Source organism: Rhinatrema bivittatum, chromosome 7 (assembly GCF_901001135.1).
Source record: "Rhinatrema bivittatum chromosome 7, aRhiBiv1.1, whole genome shotgun sequence".
Lineage (NCBI taxonomy): Eukaryota > Metazoa > Chordata > Amphibia > Gymnophiona > Rhinatrematidae > Rhinatrema > Rhinatrema bivittatum.
The window spans coordinates 200,464,415-200,487,362 of NC_042621.1; the positions used below are offsets into that span (position 1 = coordinate 200,464,415).

At 39.5% G+C, this 22,948-nt stretch overlaps 1 protein-coding gene across 1 annotated transcript in view; it reads left to right on the forward strand.

Moving 5' to 3' along the window:
- The window catches only part of ANK3 (ankyrin 3), a 1,160,209-nt gene that overhangs the window by 97,763 nt on the left and 1,039,498 nt on the right, over positions 1-22,948 (forward strand). The window contains exon 2 of the mRNA XM_029609754.1: positions 19,283-19,321. Coding sequence (XP_029465614.1) covers positions 19,283-19,321 — 39 coding nt within the window. The remainder of the gene's footprint in view (positions 1-19,282; positions 19,322-22,948) is intronic.

Here is a 22,948-nt window from a genome sequence, read left to right on the forward strand (position 1 = left end):
CCTCCTACCTGTCCCTTTGGAGAAGGAGTTTTTAACAGAGGTAACCCCTGGGGTGATAGACCTGGATAAAGGCCCAGGAAGCACACCTCAAAGTCTTTTTTTTTTTTGTTCATCTTCCCATTGCTATTAATTCACCTGAGTGTCCAAGATTCCCTTGGGGGGGGGGGGGGGGGGGGGAAGAATAATTTTCTAGGCTCTGTGAATTGCTTTAAGTCAAACCCCACTGTAGAGTTCATTGTAAATAGCATTAATGATCACAGCAGCAATAAGTGCATTGGATGGTTTCCAACATAACATTTACTAATCAATGGTGAAACAGATGAAAATTCTTTACAGCTTTGGTTGTTTCAATAGTTATCACAAATTTGACCTTAAGTAGATTTGTGACCTTTCTTCTTTCCAATAAATTTAGACAGATGGTTCAAATAATTTCCACTTAATAAATCCAGTTTTCTTTCTCTCTTCAATCAATTATGGGGCAGTTTGTAAGCTCCTTCCCAATTAATAGGGGAATGTCTTTTAGTCATTTCACTAATTTCAAAAACAAAGTCCAATTATTCATACCTCTCATGTAGTTCTTTCTTTCCTCTTTACTCATGGTAATTGATGAGCATCTTTATATTCCTCCTTGAGATGATAGTGAACCTACAACTAGGGCCCAACAGACTCCTCCTCTTACCTTCACTCCATCATCATCCAGGTCAGGATGAAAACCCATTCCACTTCAGAAGTTCTTACAGTTCATCCATGTTCTCTGACCGGGTAACAGCACACCTTTAGTTTATATTCACTGAACCTTCTGGTGAGGACTTGGGTATGCCAAAAAAAATTGTATCAAAAAAGGAAGGCCAAAATATGAGATGAGGGTGGGGAAAAAACCCTCTTATCTCAGAAACCCAAGAATTAACAGGTTTTCGGACATGGTCCTTCAAAGGTTTGGAAGCTCTCTGTCTCCTTTTCTGAAAACAGGTCTCAATCAAAAGACCCCAGAGGCTTTCTTCCTGAAAAATAAACAAAAACCATCGAACAGCCCTGGACATGCTACCCTGGAAAAGCAACTAAAGATTCCATACCATATGATGGTGGGGAGGGGTTTATATTCTCTAGGAGGAACCATTGAAGGCTCCACATGGGGGAGCTACATGCCCACATTAACTACTTCTCCATTTCCTCCCCACACTAATAGGATATTCCTTTGTTACTGGTGCTGGTAGAGGTCTAAAGGGATCCCTATAGTCTACAGATAATCCTCAAGGTATACTTTTGAAGGCGTTCACTTATGTAAAGTGGGTAGTTCTTAAGCAACACTCTATAGATTAGCAACAAGATCTTAAATTGTCCACAGAAGGCAATTGCTAACCAGTGCAATGTGGCTTTTTTTTTTTTTTTTTTTTAATACTGGAGAGCAATGCAGGGTATTTTCATGCTTAATATTAAATATGGAATTGATGTTCTGAGGCTCTGCTCATTTCTATCTTTTCAACCAATGTACAATGAAGTATAAAATGAGATTTACCTACTGTGTTCAGGACACCATGAAATCCAGACAAGAGGGACAAATGCACAGAAGTGCTGGACTACACTAATCAGATGAACAGAATCTATTTATTCCCAAGTTCTTCTATCCAAAGTTTTCAGGCATTTTTAAATCTGATTAGTTTTCAGCATGCAGAAGTATGCAGTTTGAAGCAGTGAGAAGTTAAATGAGTTTTGGTTGACATTTACTAATTTGTTATACAGAAATAGGTAATTCTGGTCTTTGAGTACTGCAGTCAAGTTTAATTTTCAGGATATCCACAATAAATATGCATGAAATAGATTTGCATCATTTTCTTCCTTTGTATGCAAATCTATCTCATGCATATTCATTGTGAATATCCTGAAAACCAGGCCGGAGGATTAGAGTTGCCTATCTCTGTTATATACTATAAGCACAATTTTCAAAAGCTGTTTACCCAAGTAAATGGGCTGTCTAAAAATTGCCCAGCCCTTTCCCAGCTAAATGAACATGTGAGGATCAACAACCCATGCATGTTTAGCTGGGCAAAAAGTAGGAAGCCCTAGAGACATGTTTAGGTCTAGGGAAGGAAGTAATGGACATTACTTCAAACCTCAGGTGAATTTTCAAAAATGTACGTGTGTAAAAATGAGCATATATGCACGTAAGTAGCTTCTGCTCACGCATTCTGTATTTTATAAAAGTAGAAAATATGCATGTATGTTCACTTTTGTGTGAACATAAAGGAGCAGTCTAGGGATATTCTGGGGAGAGGCTAACACTAGGGGTGTGCATTCGTTTTGAACTTATATGTAAAACGCTACTTATTTTTTTTTTTTAACTTAAAAAAGTGATGAGGCGAAAACGATCGGATTTCCAACGTATTCAACATAGCTATGTTGAATACGTTGGAAATCCCGATCGTTGATCCTAAATAAAAATTTAAACCCCTCACCCTCCTTAATCCCCCCCAAGACTTACCAAAACTCCCTGGTGGTCCAGCGGGGAGTCAGGAAGCCATTCCTCTATTCCTTTGCGAGGAGCACGTGACGTCTGCATCACGTCGGAGTGATGCGGCCGTCACGTGGTCCACCGCGGTTCTGCTCCCGGACCCCTCGTTGGACACAAACGGAACTTTTGGCCAGCTTGGGGGGGTTTTGGCCAGCTTGGGGGGGTCAGGAGGCGCATCAGGCGCAAGCAAAAGTACGCGGGATTTTAGTAGATACGCGCGTAGCCGCTAAAATCCTGGATCGGCGCGCGCCGAGCCGCGCAGCCTACCCTCGTTCCCTCCGAGGCCGCTCTGAAATCGGAGCGGCCTCGGAGGGAACTTTCTTTTGCCCTCCCCTCACCTTCCCCTCCCTTCCCCACCTAACCCACCCACCCGGCCCTGTCTAAACCCCCCCTTACCTTTGTCAGGGGATTTACGCCTCCTGGAGGGAGACGTAAATCCCCGCGCACCAGCGGGCCGCTAGCGCGCCGGGACGCGACCTGGGGGCGGGTACGGAGGGCGCGGCCACGCCCCCGGACCATAACCACGCCCCCGGCCCGCTGCCAACACGCCCCCAAAACGTTGCACTGACCGGGCCCGCCCCCCGACATGTCCCCCTCGCCAAACCCCGGGACTTACGCGAGTCCCGGGGTCTACGCGCGCCGGTAGGCCTATTGAACATAAGCGCACCGGCGAGCAGGGCTCTGAAAATCCGCCCCTATGTGCGTAAGTTGCTATTTTAAAAGACACGTGAACATTTGACAACTCACTTGCGTATTTTTACACCTGCTAATTATCGGGTGTAAGTGATATTAAATGCCTTTATTGTGTGGTATTGACTGGGTGGGGGAGGTCTGTGTGAATTGGTGGAAGTTCAGGCTTAAGAACCAGAAAGATTTGATCATCTGGAGAAGGACTGGGCTCCCCTATGAGGAAAGGCTAAAGAGGTTAGGACTGTTCAGTTTGGAGAAGAGATGATTTGGGGGGGGGGGGGGGGGCAGAGATATGATAGAAGTCTACAAAATCATGAAAGGATTTAAATGGGTTAATGTAAATTGGTTATTTACTCTCTCAGATAATAGACCAGTGGGCACTCCATGAAGTTAGCAAGTAGTTCATTTGAAACTAATTGAAGAAAATTCTTTTTCATTCAGTACATAGTTACGCTCTGAATTCATTGCCAGAGGACGTAGTTATGGCAGTTAGTGTAACTGTGTTTAAAAAAGGTTGGATAAGTTCCTAGAGGAAAAATCCATAAACTGCTATTAATTAATAAGCAATAGTAGCTTGAGATCTATTTAATGTTTAGGTACTTGTGACTTGGATTGGCCACTGTTGGAAACAGGATGCTGGGCTTGATGGACCCCTTGGTCTGACCCAGTATGGCATATCTTATGTTCTTAACTGGTGGATTAATTGGGAAAACTGATAATTTCCTTGACACATGCATGTTTTTAAATTGACTGACTTGCACATCCTACTTTACTTTAGCATGTAAAATACATGTGCATATATTAAAAAAAAAAATAGGTAAGAAAAGTATGAACGTTCCATGTATTGAAATACTCACTTTCAAGGCATTACGTTTATTCGCACATGAGCCTACATGTGCGTGCATGTTAAGTGTAAAGATATACGTATTTTATAAAAGGCATGCATATTATATGCATGGGTTATATAATACTATGGTAAAACTATGCATGCCATACAAACGTGTATATGCTGCCATTTGCGTTTGTTTGAGAATTATCCTCCCAGGATGATATTTTTGAGAGGAAAAATAGCTGCGTAAAAAGAAGGCACAAATCTCTGAAGATACTTTTTTTTTCCCCGGGCATATTCAGAAAGGGAAAGCATGCTTGTACTTTCCCTTTAAGAAATGGTGGAAAGTTAATGGATAAAAAGTACCTGTGGAATTTGCTTATAGGTAGATGCTTTTGAAAATTGCCCTCTATAATATATAACATAGACGATTAACCTTCTTCCTCTTATTGTAAGATGGTACAAGAATGTTACAGGACATAATGGAGTGAATTTTCCAAGGAATTACACACGTAAAAAATAACATATATTGTAGCAATTTTCAAAAGTCCATTTACATGAGTGTAGTCCATTTATTTGGATAAAACCTTTTGAAAATTATTATTTTTAAAGAATCTGTCTAAGCTGCTAAAAAAAAAAATCTTCTCATGAAATGAGATTTCTCTGTTCTAGGTGTGTCACGGCCCCGTCTTCAAAGCAGAATCACGTCTGTAACCTCTCAGTTACTGCTCATTGTTCAATTTAGTCTTTTTTCCCCTCCCTGCTCAAGATAATTAACTTATTTCTTCATGATGTATGGCACCTAGGTACAAAGCCTGAGCCTGTCTGTTTCTGTAGAACAATATCGGAAAAGGTATAAAGCTATTTCCAACTTAAGATAACATAGATGTAACTTGACAGTCATATAACTTCTTGTTTTCTTTAAAATTCTGTTTAAATTAAATAATTTATAAATCCAAGCAAATTCATGAATTAAAGAAAAGTGAAACATTAAATTGCACAGGAAAAACTATCACACAGAAGGAGGAATATTAACAACATTAAGCAGCACGTGCATTGTTTTTCTGCACGTACATAAGAGGAAGTGAGAAGTCTTCACTCTAAATTCACTCAAAATTGCAAAAATAAAAAAGCTATGATATTCAATATGTAACACCAGCCAAAAAAAAAAAAAAAGACCTCCATTGAGAGATTCACTTAAACTAAACAGAGGAGCTGCTGGCTATTTATGAGGAAAATCCAGTCATCTGTTTGGGCCTATCCTTTAGAAAAGCCTCCAAATGTTGTGGGTCAAAGAAAGTATACCATACTCCCTGATAAGCAATTAAACATTTGCAAGGAAAGTAGAGATGGAAATAAGCCCCAATAATTAAGACTCCTTCTTGCATTTCCAAAAACTTCTTCCTCTAGGCTAGTGTACATACATCAAGGAATATTCTTTCTGTCCCAGAAAAGAGACACATTTTTGAACAAAAAATAATTTTAATATTCAGTTTATATATGGCTCCAGATTTAGTAATATCAACAGCACCACCGAAGGAGCCATTTCATCTTGTGATGAATTCTCTAATATCTCTGAAAAGTCTAAAACACCAGACAGATCTGCCCTCTTATAAGCTTCCATCTCCATACATTTAGCCAGGGCAGATAATATCTCTTGGATGTCGGTGGAAAAGCTTCTTAGAGTACTATATCAGACACCTTTTAAAGGCTTCTTAGGGCGCAACATTGGAAATCCTTGGAACATTTATCAGGGTGAACCTCCTAGCAGTGTTTTCTAAAACCTCAAGTTTATTATGAAGGAACAAGTTATTCTTAATTAAGGAATTAATCCTTTATAAAGAAGACACCAGGACTAGTGAGGCCTCAATTTTTGAAACATTTTTATTTCAATGTTTGATCCTGATCCAAAGATCTAGAGTGACTATTAATGAAGTCTCTCAAGTTCATCATTTCTAATAGACCGAGATAATTCAAGCTTGGTGATCACCAGCCATGTTTCTTCTAAGATAGTCTTCTGTGACTTGGTCGAAATTGGATAATTTCTACCAATCTTGAACCCACTGCAATCCATTTCCCCAGCCAAAGTACCTTCCAAAGCCTCCTGTTCACTTGGTTGCATCAACAATACCTGATTACATCAAGTTGGGGCATGATCATCTCCATCCCCCCTCCCTAATCCTGCCATGCAGTTTCCCTCTGAAGTGTACCTCACATCTACTTTGGTATAACAGGCACTCAGCATCTGGTCTCTTGACACAGGAGTTGAGTGGGGAGAGAGAGGAGTATCTCTCCCTTAAGCAATGTCTCAGTATCCAGATGGGTTAAACAAGTAGCACAGCAAACAATGCCTCCATTAGGATGGCCTGGAGATTCGATGCCAGGTGATGAGACCTAAAATCCATTCATAGGTCCCAACCGACAGAACAGGACCTGAAGGTGGGTCCTATTTCTTCCTTCTCTGTTTTACCATTACAGGCAAGGAGAATTGTAACTACAAAATAAGCTAGATGATTCAGCAGCTCTTGCTCCTGATATGCTATTTTAACTGGAAAACCCATGCACTGAAAATTAAGTTTTACACAGAATAGTGTCCCCAGATGGGTTACTACTCTGACATCCCATGATAGGAATGGTCTTGGCTCATTAGCCAGGATATGTTAGGCATGATCAAGTTCTCAGATTTACTGCAAATGATCATCTTAATAATTGCCTTGAGCCAATCAGAGGTTCTTCTAGCGATCATAGGATGCAATTTGTATAAGCAACTTATCAAGGTGGCTTGGAAGTTTTTTAATCAGACCTGTAGTGCCGAATATATTTGGGACTCTTTCTTTATCTTTCTGCCATATTTTCTTGGACTCATATAATAACTTTTGATACTTGAGGATCTTCTCTCATGCCATTTGTGTTTTTCTCCTTTACCATAATGTCTAGTTTTCTTGCATCAAGGTTTTTGTTTTACCTTTGTAGCTGCACCTTTCAAATTTTTTTTTAACTATTTTTCTCATTTTATCAAAATTTCCCTTTTGAAAGTTTAGTGCTAGAACTGTAGATCTACGTTCTGACCCCCTTCCAGTCATCAATTCAAATTTGTCATATTATGATCACTATTCCAAGCGGCCCTACCACTGTTACCTATCTCAACAAATCCTGCGCTCCTCTGAGAATTAGATCTAAAATTGTTCCCTTTCCCATCGATTCCTTGAACCAATTGCTCCATAAAACTGTCATTTATTCCATCCAGGAACTTTATCTCTCTAGCATGCCCTGATGTTTCACTAATCCAGTCAATATTGGGGTAATTGAAAAACGACACGCATGTTAAAAACTCGAATGATTGAACATTGTTCTAACATTCGCTTACACAGACTTGATGAACCCCTGGTGTCCCACTGGTTTGAATGCGAACATACCATCTCTGATCTCTCCTTCCTGGTGATCGAGGTGGTGCGCCGCCCTCCCCGGGGAGGCAACTACCCCGAGATCCTAGGCAGGAGGGAGCAGAGATGGATCTTTATTCTAGACACGGTAGCCCCCTCTGGCCTCAATAAAGAAATTGAGTGGAACCTGTTTTATTAGATGGGTATTCACTGTATGGATCCGCCGAGACCAGCTGTAAGTTGACAGCTCTCGCGAGAGCTGTTACGTTCGCGCCTTTTCTGTGTTTAAATGCTCTACACCTGTGTGAGCCTGCGCGCTCCGGGTATTTTCATAAAGGTATGTACATTTGTAAAGGTCGGTACTGTGTAGCCTTTCTTCACCATTGTGTATACTCATTGATATTTGTTTTATGTCTTAGATTAAAATATACCCCTGGTCCCTCCCGAAGCAGCCCAGCGAAACACGGGACCGTGTCGGGGGACCTGTTCGAATTCTGTTTTGTTGAACGCATGGAGTTGCCACTATAAATATTGAGTCTTCTCATTATTGGAATTGTTAATAACCACCATAGAAATTGTGGTGATTAAATTTTGATCTTGCACCAGTGTTGTTGCGTGGTAATTGAAATCTCCCATTATTACTGCACTATCAATTTGGTTAGTTTCCCTAATTTCTCCTAGCATTTCACTGTCCGTCTCACCATCTTGGCCAGGTGGATGGTAGTATTCTCCTATCATTATACTCTTCCCGAACACACAAAGGATTTCTACTCATAAAGATTTGACTGTGCATTTAGTCTCATGTAGGATCTTTATCCTGCTGGATTCTATGCCATCCCGAACATAAAGCAGCACCCACCTCCCAGATGCTCCTCTCTGTCATTGCGATATAATTTGTTCCCTAGTATAGCACTGTCCCATTGGTTATCCTCTTTCCACCATGTCTCTGAGATGCCAATTAAGGCTGTCATCATTCACTGCTATACACTCTAATTCTCCCATCTTAGACTTCTGGCATTAGTGTACAAACATTTCAAAGTGTGTTTTTTGTTTGTATTAACATTCTGCTTTTCAGTTGACAGGGATAAATTGGAATCTTTTAGCTCAGGTGAGTTTTTAATTATAGGCACTTGGACTACTTTTCTTATTATTGGAGCCTCACTGTTGGGATGCCCTAACTCTAATGCTTCATTAGTATCCTTCGAAGAGACCTCCCTCTGAACCATGCGCTGCTGAGCTACTGTCTGCTTTCCCCTTTGTTCTAGTTTAAAAAGGATATAGAGCAGCTTTTAAAGGTTAGTGCCAGCAGCCTGGTTCCACCCTCATTAAGGTGGAGTCCATCTCTTTGGTAAAGACTCCCCCTTCCCCAAAAGGTTCCCCAGTTCCTTACAAAACTGAATCTCTCTTCCTTTCACCATCGTCTCATCCACACATTGAGACTCCGGAGCTCTACCTGCCTCTGGGGACCTGCGCGTGAAACAGAGAGCATTTCAGAGAATGCTACTCTGGAGGTTCTGGATTTCAGCTTTCTACCTAAGCCTAATTTGGCTTCCAGAACCTCCCTCTCACATTTTCTTATGTTGTTGGTGCCCACATGTACCACGACAGTCAGCTACTCCCCAGCACTGTCTAAAATCCTATCTAGGTGATGTGTTAGGTCCACCACTTTTGCACCAGGTATGTTACTAGGCGATCCTCATGCCCACCCACTACCCTGCTGTCTAGTTTCCTAATAGAGTCACCAACTATGATGACCAACCTAACCATTCCCTCCTGGGCACTAGCTCTGGGAGACACATCCTTGGTGTGAGAGGATAATGCACTATCTTGAGAGCAGGTCCTTGCTACAGGATCATTTCCTGTAGCACCAGTTTGATGCTTTCTGATCATGAGAACTTCCTCCTCCAAGGCAGCACCAGGGCTGCCAGACTGGAGTTGAGATTTGGCTACAATGTCCCTGAAGGTCTCATCTACATAAGAAATTGCCATGCTGGGTCAGACCAAGGGTCCATCAAGCCCAGCATCCTGTTTCCAATAGAGGCCAAAAACCAGGCCACAAAAACTGGCAATTTCCCAAACACTAAGAAGATCCCATGCTACTGATGCAATTAATAGCAGTGGCTATTCCCTAAGTAAAATTGATTAATAACCATTAATGGACTTCTCCTCCAAGAACTTATCCAAATCTTTTTTTGAACCCAGCTACACTAACTGCACTAACCACATCCTCTGGCAACAAATTCCAGAGCTTTATTGTGCGTTGAGTGAAAAAAGAATTTTCTCCGATTAGTCTTAAATGTGTTACTTGCTAACTTCATGGAATACCCCTTCTATTATTCGAAAGTGAAAATAACCGAGTCACATCTACTCATTCAAGACATCTTATGATCTTAAAGACCTCTATCATATCCCCCCTCAGCCATTTCTTCTCCAAGCTGAACAGCCCTAACCTCTTCAGCCTTTCCTCATAGGGAAGCTGTTCCATCCCCTTTATCATTTTGGTTGCCCTTCTCTGTACCTTCTCCATCGCAACTATATCTTTTTTGAGATGCGGCGACCAGAATTGTACACAGTTTTCAAGGTGTGGTCTCACCATGGAGTGATATAGGGGCATTATGACATTTTCCGTTCTATTAACCATTCCCTTCCTAATAATTCCTAACATTCTATTTGCTTTTTTGACTGCTGCAGCACACTGAGCCGACGATTTTAAAGTATTATCCACTATGATGCCTAGATCTTTTTCCTGGGTGGTAGCGCCTAATATGGAACCTAACATCGTGTAACTACAGCGATGGTTATTTTTCCCTATATGCAACACCTATATGCAAGGCCTCTTCCTTCTGTTATCAGGCTGTGGGCCCTAAAAATGGGGAAACCCTACAAAACTCCCCTGCTCTCTAAAACTCAGCTCAAACATTGTGAATTAAAACCGCCAAACTCCTCCTCATGCTCAGCTTGCATTTATCCAAGCTGCAGACCAATCCAGGCAAATCTCGCAGGTGGTGCTTGTAAGAGATGGTCTGCAAACTTCTCCTTCTTACCTAACATCCCTAGCCTAGGTGTTAAGCTAGGGGCAACTGCATAGTAGGGACCTAGAGGGTTCCTACATACACAACTAATTGGGTGTATTTTCTCCTAGTTTATACTGCATTGCACCAAATATTTGTTGCTCCTTTTCCTACTTCTAGATATTTATATACAAATTCCTGTTCAAGTTCTTTTTTTATTTTGGTCTTCAGTTGGAGAGATGTTTTCAGTTTTGATTACTTGTCTTCTAAGGAAGGTCATTTTAACACATTTGACCAGGCCAAATGTCATCCTGATGACATGTGAGAAACTCTTCACTACTTGAAGTTGTACCGCTAAGTAACGATCACAGGAGCTGAAAAACTTGGTCATCTACAAATAGATGTGATGTTATCTGTAGATCATGTCTCTAGGATTAAGCCTAAATCCATAGCTCAAGGAGTTTATGAGATTTCTTGGTGGATTCAATGCAAATTAAACAAGAGCGGTGACAAGGAATCTTGCTATAATATTCCTTGCTGGATTTTGATGTTAGGAATGGCATATTGTCTATCCATAATTCAGATGGAATGTAGTTTGCCAGTTTTTCATGGTGAGCTTGTTCTACTCGATCAGTTCAGGGTTCATTCTGTACTTTTGAAGGATGCTACCAAAAGCTTTATTGTCAATCCATGCTGTACTCAGATTTGATATTTCTTACAGCTGGCAATTATGGCTTTATTCAGTATCACATGGTCTTTGGTACGATATGCTCTTCTTTTGTTGCCTTTCTGTTCTGTTACCATGATATCAGAGTCCGAGTGATTGTATATATATTAGGGATGTGAATTGTTTTTATTACAAATTGAAATATTGTACGATATTTCTTAATTCGTTATATATTGGGTAAAACATGAAACAAACACTTTTTTTCCCCTGAATTTTCGTGAAAATCATTTTTCGGGTTAGTATGCGCTAACTCCCGTTAGCGTGCACTAACAAAAAAAAAGTTTATTTTTGTTGTGTTTTGCTACTTTTTGTTATTTTTTGTTAGTGCGTGCTAACTCCCGATGCACTTCCCTAATTTATATTCTATCTGTATCTATTGTAGTGAACAGCTTGTAGATTATATGTAATCAAGTTATTGGTTGATAATGTTAATTGGGTCTCCCTTTCCAAAGATAAGTGTTCTTCCTGTTGTTAGCCATTATGGCGTCATTTCTGGCTGTCTGATCAATTATTTTTGCAGTTTGCCAGGTTTTGATTGAGGGATGTAAAATGTTTGAGCCAGAAGCTGGGGAACTCTGTCAGGGTCGGGACTCTTCTGAACCTGGTTTCAAACTCTTTTATTGTTACTTCAGGCCATTTCATAGTTTTGATGTTTGCCTTTTCCATGTTCCTCTGTTTGCTGGGTAGCTGTTCTGCTTCTCAGTTGTGTTCTATGAGATCCTGATGTATATTTCTCTAGAAGTTTCTTGATTTGGCTTCGGTAGTGCTTTACCTGCACTAATGTTCTTTACAGTTCCCTGTAGAATTACTTTAGGGTCTGTCTAAATGTTTGTTTTCAGTTTTCTCATTTCTGTTTTCTTCATATGTCCACATTTTATGCTTCGGTTTTCAGTTTTTTATTGGAGTATATGAATTTAAAGTTTTCTGTTAGAAAATTTTGATTTTTTTCTCATTTTTTGTCATTCTTGATCCTTTGAGATACATGTCTACCAGTGACAACTGTATGCAGTGATTTTATTTTTTTGTCCTCTATATGAATTTTTCCATCTTTCTCCTTTTTCCTTTTAGCTTTGTGTCCTTGTTGGTAGGATTCTCTTAGTAGTGATTTTGACTGCAGAATGTTGTATCTGATTTATTTCTATGATATCAAATGATATTGCATTTATACAGAGCATGGCCTTGTTGATTTAACGTATCAAGCTCTTTACTTTGGGTGTCAGGTTTAACTTAGACATTCTTTCCCTCTCTTGGTCTTTTTCTCCTGCCTTTCCTCATCGCTCTGCTTTCTGGCCTATCTTACATTGTTCTCGTCCTCCTGCATTCTACCCTGATCATTCACTGGTATCTCAGCTCTTACTTCCTCTAGGTGTGCTTGTTGTTCCGCCACCTCTCTTCTGGGGCTTCTTGAATATTTTTGCACCTTTCTTCTGGTGTTCTTTTCTGGATCTCTTCTTTCCCCATCGATTTATTTTTCTACTTCAGCCCTCAATTGTTTAAAGTGTTATCACTTATAATATTCTTCGATTTTTGAAATTAGAGACCTTAAGTTTGCATCAGTTGCTTTTTGCAGCTTTTCCTATTCCTCTTACTTCCAGTTTTTTTGCATATTCTTTGTGAACCTTCTTGGCTTAAATGTAGAGCTTGTAGCACAAAATAGAAGTATATCATCTCTATTTTTTATCTTCGGGATTTGTATCTAGCATCTTATTTTTTCATTAGCTTCTGTGGTCTGTCTCCTTTGCAGTTAATCCGTGAACAGGTTCACCGTGGCCTATAGCTGCACCAGGGGTGTTTGCGTTCATTTGATGGGACTGAACTATTGGCAGCACTGTCATAAAACCTAATGCTGAAATTAAGGGTGGGCATCTTTTTATCCTGTGTGCTGTGCGGCCAGTATACATTTTTCTTTTTCTTTTCTTTCATACATCAGTAGTAGTGGTCACCTTGCTGGGATTTGGTCTAGATTTTATGCAGTGAGGCCACCATAGAAAGGTAAATCAGTGAAAGAAATGTATTCTGTTCTCTCCCCCTTTGAAATGCTTAACAATGATTAATCACAGATATCACCACAGCCTCATGCTTACCAAATCTATCATTTAAAATTAACCTGGCAAGCGATGCTCTATGTATGTGTTCTATATCACAGACATCCACAGCAATGAATAGTAAGTGTAAACTCTTCCGGATTTCATAACTTTTATGCATTTTCAATATATATTTTTGAAATATTATTTTCTTAATGTGCACCGGCATTTCTAGCTGTGTGCAATAAGTAATACATGAAATATTTGATCTGCAGACATTCTCATACTGACTCTGTTACCATGGGCACCTATTAGTATTCCAGAATTGCCTGGTTGCCATGACAAAACAAGTGTAGCTGTAGAGCATTACCATGGTGATTTTTTGTACCATTACATGCCCTCAGTATCAGCTAGCTAGAATTTTATTTTTTTTTTTTTTTGTGGATAACTGTAAGTGGTGCTGCTCAATATCTATTTGGAATGATTATTTTGTTTAGATATTCTCATCTCTTCTGTTTTCAATTCAGGACTGAAGCAGTGAAGAAAAGTGCTTTCTTGCATTATACATTTAAATATGCATTACATCTATTATTCTCATACATTCAGTGTGCCCACTGTACTGCAAATAATCTTTGGAGGATTTTAAATGCTTGAGCTGAAGATATCACTTGTATGACCTTTAAATATTAGCACGTCTCTGCATGTGCGTGTGTTTGTGTGGGATGAGCTTAGCCTTGGATGTTGTTGTCAGAAATAAGAGAGGAGATCACCTGGTGACTCATCTCCCTCACTTGCCATGGCTTTCACCAAGGAAAAAAAAAAACAGCATCAAGAATGCTTCCCAGGCCAGTCAGTGAGCTGCCTAGCTCCTGAAGCAGAGCTCTGCCATACATTGTAGCAACATGTAGTCTACTAAACACAGAACTTTGGAAACGTTATAGATACCTTGCATTGCTCCAGGGCTTTCAGTTTTGATGTCTGGATTCCCTTTTCAGTATTGCCACCTGGCTCCATGTCAAAAGGAACAGGCTAATCCAGTCCTGTTTTTACCCTATTGCATGCAGGGGACTTGTGTAGGACCATCACAACTACAAGTCCCCTGCATGCAATAGGGTAAAAACAGGACTTGGATAAGCCTGTTCCTTGTGATATGGAGCTTGCTGGCAGACCTTACTTTGAGTGGACTCCATGACATCAAAAAAAATGGTTGCGACATCTGGTGTGAGCAAATCTGGTGGTTCACAGTGTGGCAGTGATTACTAGTGGTGTGCACGCTCTAGAACAGACGGTCACATGAGGAGGGCAGGGCTGATGAGGCCATTACACAAACTGGACAGTTGCCTAGAGCGCCAAGATTTTGGGGGTGGCAAAATCTTGCCCGTGTGAGGTCCACAGGTGTGCCTTAACAGAGCCAATACTACCAAAGAATCACTGTGACAAGTGGTGTTTTAAAACAGTCAAAATATTCAGCACATTAAGTGTCTTGAGTGCCTTTCCTTTTGATATTCAATGAGTTTCAGTGGTTATAGTTTTTCTATCCCTCCATTTGATCTAAATTTATGCATACCAGGGGAGCTATGCCATAAAATGTGCACCAGGTTTGTTTTATTTTATGTATGAGTTAGTAAAAATTTAACATGCAAGGTAAAATGCTACTTAACATGGTAGATAATAATAAGTTTTGTACGTGCACATTTAACTTTTGCCAAACTAACACCACCGTGGTGGTAGTGTGCATTGAACCAAAATAAGCTAAGCCATATTCACTCACTAATGTCCGAAATCGCCAGCACTAAATGGCTCATAGTAAAAGGGATGGTTATGTAAAGGAAGTAGCATCATATGGGAAATAGCATGGTATGCTCTACTCTTTCCTGTGGGCGTGGTGATGCCTGAGAACTTAACATGTACACATTCAGGTATAAAAGTGTCTAGTTCCATGTAGAAATTCCCTGTGCTAAGTGGCCCTATCACTGGGGGTTGGTTAACGCAGGGGATTTTATTTCCTCTCTCCAGTACACAGAATTAAAGGGCTCCATCCCCTGATCCCTCTGCACATAGACTGTCTCACAGAATGAACGGGCCTCATGCCCATCAGGCCACAAGTCAGGGGACACATGGATGAATTCCACAACACCATAAACAAGGGGTCTCCAAGATTTGACAAGCTACCTATGACCTCCTTTCCCCCCTCCCCACCCCCCACCCCCATTCCTGCCTTTTCTGAGACAGGACATGAAGAGATTGGGGCAGAAGAGGCAAGGAGGGGGCTAGCAGGCATGTTTGGTCATGGAGGCCACTTGTGATCTGGGGTTGGAGGGAGGATTGGGGCATGAGGCCCCTTCAATCTGTGTGCCATTTTGTGGTGCGTGGAGGAGAGTGATAGAACGGGGCCCCCCTATCATACAGTGTGAACTCCTTTGTGCTGTGTGCCATTCTGTGAAATCCCCATGTATTATCCCTCTTACAGTGACAGGGTTAGTTAGCACAAGGAATTTCTACATGGAGCTAAACACTTTTTTGCCTTACTGTGTAGGTGAAAAATGTTTCACTTGGTCTGAGGCAGGTGTTTAATTTTCAGGTGTTATTGAGCTCACAGGAAAGAGTAGGTGTGGAAAGCAAATCATCATACTATTTCCCATGCATCTGGTAAAGCCTAATGTACCTATGTTGCTCCCTATCCACAGATGGGTAAGCAGCAATTTTATCACTTAATTTTAGGGGGCAATTTTGTAACTGCCCGCATAAGAAAGCAGCAAACGTGCTTGTGTTGCACCAGTTTTCAAAGTGAATTTATGCTTTGAAAATTATCCCAGCAAAACTCAACCCACATATGGTTGCACCTGCTAAAATGTCTACAGAAATTCTTCAGGAAATACTACACACAGTTTTGAAAATCCAAAAGCATGCGCTTCAGACTGAATGCCTCCACTCAAGCCAAGCAAACTTAAGCGCATTCAGGACGTGTGAGTAAATTAACCTACATATTAGGCGGGCAATTGTATAACTAGCCATTTCCATGGATAAAGCATGATTTTAACTTGGGTTATTTCTGTGAGTAAAACAGTTTTACTTCCCTCTTGGAGGGTCATTTTCAAAGGAGCTTCTGTGGGTAAAAGAGTTGCTTTACCCACGGAAATGATGCTTTAGAAAATTGCCTGCTGAACACGTGTATAAAACTGCATGCAGATAAGCTGCATGGCGAACTTTTATGCGCATAGGGGAGAGGTGTTCTGGGGAGTGGAGTCTGGGTACTTTTTGCCAAGATAATTTTTACAGCGGACTTTTGCATGTAAATCCTCTTAGATAATTGGTGTTCCTTATGTGAATATTTGCCGGCTAACTTATTTGCAATGTGCAGAAGTGCCCCCTAAATGTATCAAGGGACAGGCTTAGCATTCATATGGTCTTTATTGCATAGCATACTATTTATAGTGTGCACAAGCAGGCCTTAATGAGCATGGTAAAGTTTATTGCAGAGGCACAATAAATTAGTTGCATGTTATTTTCATATCCTGTTTATAGTTGTTACCAAGTGAACTTTGTTGTTATTTTATCACTAGATATGACGTGCACAAATTTTTTTTTTTATGTGGAATTTTTCCCTTTCAGAAGGTGCAAGAAATTAAATTCTTGGCCAAATTTATGCTATTACAAAACTATACAAGAAAACTGCCTTTTGAAAATTTTTTACTCTGCTTTGGCATGAAACTTAAATCTGGACACACATTTAATGCTATGCATTTATCAAAATGACAAATGCGTTTTGTAACGAAAGTTCTTTAACTTGTAATTAGGAGACTGGGGTGTGCCAGGAATTAGGCTTAAGGGGGACCAGGCCAGATCTCTGGAGCCAATCCTTTATGTTGTTCTGGGGTTTTCTCCTGTATATCCCTTTACAGGCATATTTATGTAAATCTCATGAAGAAACGTGCACCGTATTTTCAGGTATATAAGACACATTTTTTTTTCCAGCGATTTCAGTGACTACGATTTATACACCGTTTGACTTATATACTGTCCCAATCTCTCTCTCGCTCTCTCTCAGCCTGTGCTGTTAACCTCGCTGTAAAAACAGGTGCATCTTATCAAAAGATGTGACTTATACAATGGTGTGACTTATACACCAGAAAATATTTATTTGGTAATAAAAGAAGAAAGTAGAAATATTTTTATTCTTGGCGGTAAATATATAAACACATAAGAAACATCTTTATTGTAATAGAGTTAGTAGTTGACAAGGATTTATTTACAGTTAATACTTCTTGGGTGCACTTCAGTGAAGTCACAAGGTTTCAGAGCTCTTCACGTTTTCATTTTAAGTTGTTGAACCAGCCCACTTTACTAGAGCACGTTGTAAGAGATGATGCAGGTCAGGACGTTTTGCTCAGATAAAGTCCAAGGGGAATATATAAGGCCTATTATCCTAAATTAAAAATAATTTTAGGGTTAGAGTACTGTTTTTCACAGTATTTTTCCTTGCTTCAGAAAAGAAGTCTTTGAAGTTTTGATTTCTTGTCTTTCATAGTGCAGAATATGTAGTGCACTGTTTTAATAGTTGTATTGATCTTGGAGAAAAATGATGTCTGAAGGATTATCTTAAAAGTTCCTACACCATATGACATCTTTTATTTTTGTTGATCCAATCAAAGGTATCAGGGCTCACAAAGATGTTGTACTACAAAACCTCAGAGTGAGTTTTCGGCTATAATCATAGCATTCTCCTGTGGAAACCCCAACTTCCAGATAAGGTGCCGAGTGTCCGGTTTCCTATGTTTAGCACAAAGCAACCTTTTATATTTCAGCATGCTTGCATAATATAAAATATTTCAAAATACTAAGCAAAGGCTTTGTCTTTGGCATCAGAAAAGAAAGTAGGCTAGCAAATGTTTGATACAAATAGTTTGATCTTCAGTAGAACAGATGTTAAGAATTTGTGCCTGTTAGGTCTTCGTTTGCACAAGTAATTTGTATTCAGTGGCCTGAAACATATTTGGGTACATTTGCTTCTAGTGTAGTCACTTAGAATCCTCCAGTCAGGGATTTTTCCTTCTTTTGTGATATTGAGGTATCTGCAATTTGGATATAAAGTTACCTCCTCTTCTGGTTGGCAGTGAAAAATGACAAGTGCTGATTTTCAAAGGATTTAGGAGCCTAACTTTTAGAAAATTTACTAAGAGTAAGTGCTTAACGTAGGGTCCCATATTTAGGGTGCAGGAACTGAGTGGCTACAGGGGCTGATTTAGGGCACGGGAAAAAACGTTATGCACTTAGACGGTAACTTTCAAACAGCTGCACAGGTGTACATGTATATGCATATGCCGGCTTGCACCCAGAGACGCAGACATTTTATAACATACACACGTATGATATAAATTTGGCTGTACACACGTGCAGATGTGCACAATTTTAAATGGACACGTGCGTGCAAATACCGGCTCTGACATGTAAGTAGGGGGGATTTTATTAGATATGTGCACGGATGCTATAGCCCTTTATCCACTTAGCTCCCAGTTTGCCCAGTTAACATCAGATTCCCTAACTCCCCCTGTTGTTTAGGCTCCCGTTTAACCCTCACCCTTAAAACCCTGCTTACTCTCCTAGTTTTTAAAATTTTAATACTTACACGCCGTCTATAGCAGAGGTAAAGTTACGCGATAGGGGACCCCGGCACGTGTTTGTGCGCATAAATATGCGGACATTTCAAGGTAAGTTCCCAGAATGCCCACATCCCACTCTTTTTTTTTTTTTTTGTGTAAATACATTTTGATTTGTGTGCATACCGGGAGGTAGTCGTGCACTTTTTCAAATCTGCGTGGTGTGTGCTGGTCCGAGACACACGTATCTCCTGGCTTTGGAACATGTAGGACTTTTAAAATCTACCTTTAAGCACTGATTTTCAGCACAAGGTATCTAACTTAGGCTGTAAATCTAGACAAACGAATAGCAGACTAAATTAAAGCCCTGGCTAAGAGAGTAGGTGTGTAACTTAGTGAATATTGGGCTCTATATGTGCAAATAAATGAAACAAAATGTATTTGCAGTTAATATACAGAGATGTATTTTCTAATATTTTATATAAACTAAATGCATTTGTGCTCTTTTGCAGGCCTATAAAGAGAGAGATGTCCTAGAAAACTTCAAAAAGGTATGTGATAAAAATATATTGGGTATTCTACCTGCTGTTGATATCTACTCCCCTTTCTGACTATCAACAATTTTTCATGTTAAATTTTGTACAATAGCACATCTTTGTTTGCCTTTAGTCAACTGACCACAAACCACTACCATTTATACTTTCTTTAATTGTGTTTACTAGCAAAGACTAAACTTATCTGTCTTTACAATTAAGGAAAGTATTGTGGTTGTCATGCTGTTCCACAAAGGGGTCTATTAATACTGTTTCTGATGTACTGATTTGAATCTACTTAGATCTTACCAGTCTGCAGTCCAAACTGAAAATAGGTTGAAAATAAATGTTTTTACAGTTGTCTACTGAAGCTATTGCTTATAATATTTTGGCTGTTGAAAATACTTGTTTCAGATTAGAGACTAGGTCATGAAATTAGCTGAGTGAGGCCCAACTGAGCAATCCATATCATATCAACTTTTTTGGAGAAAATTCAAGTCAGAATCGAAAACAAGTTGCTCTGATTCATTCTTCTCTGCTTCTGATGTCATTTTAATAAGTCTCTTCTTTTTTTTTTTTTGGGGGGGGAGGGTTAGATGTATTTCTATTTAGTTAATGGACAGATATTTTTATTTGTAGTCTGCTCGGTCTTGAGTCTTCAGCTACTGATATTTCAGTTTAAATGATCAGATGTCATGGTGTACCAAAAGATATTTCCAAGTGACAATAACCCCAATGGTGCTGTCTTCAGCATATTACAGTACATCTCCATGATGACATATTTTCCATAAAGTAAATATTTAAGATGGAACACTGCAGAAAATTGCCCACTATATACATTCATTATCTTTCCATGACTCTGATTACAGTGCAGGCCTATACAGAGCCAATATATGAGTCACTTCATCCTAATCAGCAGAGTTATTAGTTTGAACTTGTAGGTGCTTGCAAATTGTCCACATATATGTTGGGAATTTTCAGCTTTTTAATAGCCTTCTTAATAATTTTGACTAATATTTAATCTTAGACACTTTATTTTAAGTTTTACCATACTAGGAGGTAAAACCATGTAACTAAAACCAAACTATGGAACCATGAGCAAATCAAGAGTCCATGAGGATTTGCTAATGCACAAGACATGTTCCCTTTCATTTTTTAAAATGTTTTTTCTTGGTATTGATGAATCTAGTTGTTTGTAGCCAATTACTAGATAAATTAGTAAAATCACTTTTTTCATGCTTTGAATGCAATTCTAGCCTTCCTAATTCTTGGGTATTACTTGATAACAAATGTCATTTTTACAGTTGTGCATGCTAGCATGGTCTTGTCTATATACATATGAAAGTGTTTTCTATTTGTGTTTGTAGAACTTTACTGGTCTGGATTCCAATTCATATTAATATTTGCTTGCGCCATTCTTGCAGATACTCTGAGTGGGAGTATCTGCCTGTAAGACTTCTTGGATGGCGCTCTGATATCATTGTTGTCTTGGGATAGAACACTCTCTCTTTTTTTTTGGCAGAGCTGTTACCTACTTGGCAAACACGTTCGTGCAAAGTAATATTTGCTGCAGGTTAAATTTCTGGGTGGGCTGGTTGGGTAATATTTTTCCAGGTTGTTTTTGTAGATTGGATAGCAAGAATTAATGTTAACATAATTATGTTTTGGTTACTGTAAAGGTGGTAAAAAAAAAAAAAAAAAAGCAGGTTTTTGAGGTATCTGATGGCTGGTACTGAGGTATATACTTATGGACACCAATATATTGCATATCATTGTGGGGCTATTCTCATGTAAACATAATTAAATGAAGAAACTTGAGGCATTTATTGGACTGTTTGGAATTTGTAGTGACAGTAATAAGATCCATTGTATGGTATTTTATTGAAGGATACTTAGAAATACAGACATTGGCAGCAGACAAAGACCATCTGGCCTAGTGAAGTCTACATATTTTCTCTATATACTGTAGTATTACAGACCCTCTTTGATCTATGGCTTAAATTTTAAATCTGTTCAACGTTGGTACCAACCACATATTCAAATATGTTTGGACTGCAAATGGAATCTTGTTTTGAACTCGTTTGAGGAAAACTATCTGAGGAGCCTACTGTGCTTGTCATTACAGCTGGAATTTGCTTCTTGGCTTTAGCTTGGTAGCTTCCTGCATGGATATGGTTTCAGGGGACTCTGCACTTTTAGAGTGTGCAGTATTTCCTAATATTAGAATTGTACTAAGTATAATGCCCTTTCAGGATACCTTTCAGTATTCTACAGAAAGAAATTAATCTCATCCGGTCCTTGTGTGACAGATACCCTCTGCGGCAGCATCTTATTCAGAATAAGTGGTTTTAAATCTGTGCCAATGCTTTTTTTTTTTTTTTTTTTTTTCAAAGCAGGATTCTTGATGTATTAATATATTTTTGTCTTCTATTTGTCCTTTCCTGTATGAAGAAAATATGATATTTATGACAATAGATGATTAGAAATAAAATGAGTTCCATGGATTTAAGGATATAGAGCCTAATTTTTTCCCCCATAGACAAGGAATGGGAAAACATTTTTTAGAAAAATGTGATTCCTCTCTTTATATCTCTGCTTTTTTCCAGATCTGATTCAATACTGCTCCAAAATTCTACTTAGATCTCAGAAAATGTCATGAATTCCATCTTACTGGAAGATAAGGAAGTAAAGGTGGTCAGGTTCTTTTTCTAGGAGTAAATACTTCTTGTATCCATAAACAGGAACACCACTGTCTACAGCACCAGAGTTTTCAACAGTAGGATAACCATGGAAGCATGATTGAATAGCAAATCTTTTTTTGGCATGTTTTATCAAGAAATTGCTTACCTTTTTTCAAAAAAATAAAAAAAAAGAAATTGGTCTTAGTATCAAAAATTTGTAATATAACAGATGTCTTTCACTGCTTGATCAGATAATGATCTAGAAACCTCACTGCTGTAGAGGTATAGAGTCTTCCTTTTCAGATCTATCAGATAATGATCTAGAAACAGAATGATCTAGGTACAAAATGATCTAGGTACAGAACGCCGCCGCCAGGGTTCTCACCAACTCAAACAAAAGAGAACACATCACTCCCACCCTTCAGAAACTCCACTGGTTACCCATCAAATTTAGGATTCTATTCAAAGTCCTTATGATGATTCACAAGGACATTTACAACATCTCCCCCCTCCAGCTAAGCATTCAATTACGTCCGCACACATCAGACAGACCTTTCTCACAGGACAAGCAGGATGGTTGCCCTCACAAATGGGTGACATCGAGGATGGAGCCCAACCACGGAAAACTTCTGTCAAAGTTTCAGGAACTTTGACTGGCCCCTACTGGGCATGCCCAGCATGGCACTAACCCTGCAGCCAGCAGGGGTCTCCCTTCAGTCTTCTTTTTTCCGCATAGCAGTTGCCACGCGGTTAAGGAGCTCTTACCACATTCCTGACGGGAATCTCTTCAACTTTATTCTTGAAGAAAAAATTGCCCCTCAGGGGTCTCCCTTCTTCAATTTTTACTCCGTGGTACTTCGGTAAGTTTTTTGCCGTTGTTTTTGTCGACTACCGTCGAATTTGGCCCTCGAGGCCTGTTGGCAGTCGACCATCCCGTGGCTAAATTTTTGGCCTATGGCCATGG